The sequence below is a fragment of the Capsicum annuum genome, unplaced genomic scaffold, assembly GCF_002878395.1.
Source record: "Capsicum annuum cultivar UCD-10X-F1 unplaced genomic scaffold, UCD10Xv1.1 ctg49216, whole genome shotgun sequence".
Lineage (NCBI taxonomy): Eukaryota > Viridiplantae > Streptophyta > Magnoliopsida > Solanales > Solanaceae > Capsicum > Capsicum annuum.
The window spans coordinates 1-4,555 of record NW_025856987.1 but is presented as its reverse complement, the minus strand read 5'-3'; the positions used below and the strand labels follow the sequence as shown (position 1 = coordinate 4,555).

Genomic DNA, 4,555 nt, shown 5'->3' with positions numbered 1-4,555 from the left:
AAGATTTTACAATTATCTGTAAGTAGTTGTAGACATTAACTGAAAGTCGTAGACTTCTGCCACCAAATCCACTTTTTTGGTATGGTTAATTAAGACGTTATAAAACTGAATTTTTGATTTTTAATTTTTAATTTTGATTTTATATTAGAAGGGAAGAATGTACTTATAATATGAATTTTTTAATTCAACTAATTAAGTCTTTTATATGTTCTAATTAGTTAAATGCATAATTTTTGGATAATTTTTTTAAAACATAAATATAATGATGAATTACTAACATGCGAATTTGTTTATAATTATATGCAGATGGATGTTTTATATATAATGACATATGGTTCAATGAGGAGGTTGCATTAGAACCAGAATGTGTTTGTAGTGATGCCAATATACTAAATATAAAATGTGTTTGTAGTTATGCCAATATACTAAATGTATAAGCAGTTTATGTGATGTAATTTGACTTTATTTGAATTTTTAATTAGTGAATATGAATTTCAAGTAAGAGATTTGTAATAAACTGCGTATGTTTACTTGTAAGTTGTTATTGATAGTAGTGTAGTTATGATCATGAAAAAAAATAGTGCAGTTACATAATCTAAATTCAACATCAATTTTGTTAAATAAAAAATTGTATAGGCGGCTTGTATTTTTAAATTGTAGTATATTAATGTTTAAAGGGGTAACAATTATAAGCAACTAACATGCAAACTTTCGAACTAAAAATATAAAATTAGGAAGTAACTGATAATTGGAATTTGAAATTTTTAAAACTGCTTAAAAATTGTAAAGTAACGGAAACATTGCAAACAACTAATGCAACAACCATTTCCTAACTAATTAACTATAAATTAAATGTGCCAATATTTAATGCTTCCACTTGGCTAAATGGAGAGGCAGACCCTCATTCTAAGGATTGATGGCTCACAAGGCTATGTCAAGGTACACCTTAGCCTTGACATGGGCCAAAGGCAAGCAATGTGATGGAACAAGGTATGCTCGAGTGATGGAAAGGCTGCCTTGGGCACTTGAGGCAATGACAGGAGTATGGCACCTAAGAGGGCATACGTGCAGCAGTGATATGGCATGGCACTAGCTTGACATCGACACTGGCGAGGTGTAGGTGATGGAATGGCACAGGCATGGACATAGACACGGACACTGGCATAATCGAGGCGGAGTGGCAACATGGGCATTGGCGTTGCCTAAGCTGTGACATGGCTAAGACAACTTCATGGTGCAAGCAATGGTATGGCGTTGGCACAGGCGCAGACATGACATTGGCATGGAATGATGATGGCAAGACAAGACATGGATTGGAAGCATGACACGATGATCAAGTATTGGGAAAAGCTGGAAGATTACTAAGTGTTTGGCACTGGCAAAATTGGCTAAGTGTTCAAGACTAATCATGAGGTAGTTACTAAGATTGAATTTTGGATGCTGTAAACATAGTATTTTTAGATTGTATTTTAATTGCTAGATCAGGAAGTTGTGTGTCATGTGATAGCATGTGGCCTTGTCCAATGGCAGGCTGCCAGGTGCCCTAATGTGAAACTGCTGTAACTGCCTAGTGCAGTATATGTGTGTGTTGCTGGAAATTTGTAAAGACATCCAAAAATCAGTGAGTGAGAGTTGTATGCCTTTGACAATTTCGTGTGACATATCCTTTGTAATTTTGAGAGAAATATAAAGGTTGGGGATGCGGTTCCTGTAAACAGTTGAGTGCTTTATGTTTCTGCATTTGTATCTAATTATTTAGACTGCGCATTGTGTGTGTTGTGGCTGAAGTTGTGCAGTGTGTGCATGACTGCCAAGCAACGGTGTTGCGAAAAAGTGAATTCCCCTATTTCAACGCATTCACTCTTTCAAGATTTGGACAACTCTTGACCAAATGTGGTCCACCACAAGTCCAACAGCCCTTCGAATTGCCATCTTTTCCTTTGTTCTTGGCATTTCCAACGTTTGTTAGGGCCTTTCTGTTGTCACCCTTGTTGTTACGTCCATCTTTCTTCCCTTCCCATTTCTTCGCAGTCTTTTTCTTTGACTTTGAAGAACTAAGAATGTCAGAATCAGAAATAGTTGAGCGAAAATCCACCAATGAGTCAGCGGCAGAGATTGCACTTGGCAAGTCCTTGACATTCTGCCTCCGTAGTTCATTTTGGGCCCATTCTTGCATCCCTGAGATAAAGTTATGCAACTTGTCTTCATCAGACATATTTTTGATGTCTAACATCAAAGAAGTAAATTCCTTGATATAGTCACGAATCGTTCCCATTTGCCTTAGCCTTTTCAACTTGTCTCTAGCAATCCATGAGGCATTGCTAGGTAGGAATTGGTCTCTCATTTACTTCTTCAATTTATCCCAAGTATCAATTTTGGGACGTCCAACACTTTCATTATCAACATTCTGAGTACGCCACCACTATTTTGCGTCACCAATCAAGTACATCATGGTGATGTTTAATTTGTCCGTCCAGCAACTCGGGCCGTAGAGAAATATTGCTCCATGTGCCAAAGGAAATTTTCCAATTCCATGGAACTTCTAGCACCACCAAAAGGCTTGGGTTAAGGAATTTTTAATTTGGAACTGCTTTCATAGGTCTGTCCAGATGCAGCCACCGCACGTCGCAGAACCATCAACTCCGTCTGCAAATCTGCCTTCACCTTACCTTGATCTTGTACCAGTGACATCAAAGCATCGCATGAACTCAGAAATTCTGCAGCACTTTCATCATACTGGTTACGTAATTGTACCAGTTCACCCATCAAGGTGTTGATTTGTGTTATCAAATCAACAACGCCTTCAATGTGTTTGAGTTCATCCATAATGCCAATGAAGTTTCGAATTTGTGCAACATCTTCGTTTAATTGAACGACAATTACTATCTTCATACTGAAATGCGGCTCTGATACTAGTTGAGACAGGGGCATTCACTTTTACGCAACACCGCTGCTTGAAAGTCATGCACACACTGCACAACTTCAGCAACAACACACACAATGCGCAGTCAAAATAATTAGACACAAATGCAGAAACGTAAAGCACTCAATTGTTTACAGGATACGCATCCCCAACCTTTATATTTCACTCAGAATTACAAAGGATATGTCACACAAAATTGTCAAAGGCATAGAAATCTATGCCTTTACAATTTTCCAGCAACACATACATATACTACACTAGGCAGTTACACATTAGGACACCTGGAAGCCTGCTATTGGTCAAGGCCACATGCTATCACATGACACGCAACTTCCTGATCTAGTAATTAAAATAAAATTTGAAAATACTATGTTTACAGTATCCAAAATTCAAACTTAGTAACTACCTCATGTGACCAGCACATGAATAGTCTTGAACACTTAGCCAATTTTGCCAATGCCAAACACTTAGTAATCTTCCAGCTTTTCCCAATTCTTGATCATCATATTATGCTTCCAATCCATGTCTTGTCTTGCCATCATCATGCCATGCCAATGTCATGTCTGCGCCTACGCCAACGCCATGCCATTTCTTGCACCATGAAGTTGTCTTAGCCATGTCACATCTTAGGCCACGCCAATGCCCATACTGCGACTCAGCCTCGATCAAGCCAGTATCCGTTTCTGTGTCCATGCCTGTGCCATGCCATCACCTGTACCTCGCCAGTGTCGATGTCAAGCCAGTGCCATGCCATGTCACTATTGCACGCATGCCTTCTCAGGTGCCATGCGCCTGTCGTTGCCTTAAGTGCCCAAGGCAGCCTTGCCATCACTCCAACATACTTTGGTCCATCACATTGCATGTCTTTGGAACATGTCAAGGCCAATGTGTACCTTGACATGGCCTTGTGAGCCATCAAGCCTTAGACTGAGGGTCTAACAAAGCTTAATGGATATGCCATTAGGTGATTTTGAAGTCACTCTAGGGATAGATTTTCTTAGAAAGTTTCATTTTATTCCTTTTCCTTACTTAGAGGGAGTGACTACCAGAGAGGAAAACAATCCAAGTTTAATCAAGGCTTGTCATCCTTATGGAGAAGTAAAGCAAGGGAAAAACAAGGGCCTATCATTTCTGCTATTTCAGTCGAGAAAGGACTGAAGAAAGGTGCTAATAATTTTCTTGCTGCCATGATTGAAGTGAAACCAAATGTGAAGGTGGATCTGCCAGATAGTGTTGCTGATTTACTGAGGCAATATGCTGATGTGATGCCCCCTGAATTTCTTAAAGAATTGCCGCCAAGGAGTGATATCGATCAAAAAATTGAATTGCTACCAGGTTCAGTTGCTCCTGCGCAGGCTCCTTATCGAATGGCTCCTAAAGAGTTGGCTGAATTGCGAAAACAACTGAATGAGTTATTTGACGCTAGTTTGGTTCAACCATCGAAGGCTCCTTATGGTACTCCTATTTTATTCCAAAAGAAATAGGACGGTTCAATGAGGATGTGTGTGGGCTATCGAGCATTAAATAAAGTGACTGTGAAGAACAAGTATCCTATCCCGTTGGTGCAATATCTCATGGATAGGCTTAGCAAGGCATGCTGGTTCACTAAATTTGATCTACGATCAGGGTATT

At 39.2% G+C, this 4,555-nt stretch overlaps 1 protein-coding gene across 1 annotated transcript; it reads left to right on the top strand.

The window, feature by feature from the left end:
* Positions 1-3,654: 3,654 nt before the first annotated feature.
* On the top strand, positions 3,655-4,378 carry LOC124892638 (the record flags this gene model as incomplete). The annotated part of the gene is made up of 2 exons (XM_047403876.1): positions 3,655-3,830; positions 3,957-4,378. Coding segments are annotated over exons 1-2 (598 nt in total), but the record flags the coding sequence as incomplete, so codon positions are not given.
* Between the last annotated feature and the right edge of the window lie 177 nt (positions 4,379-4,555).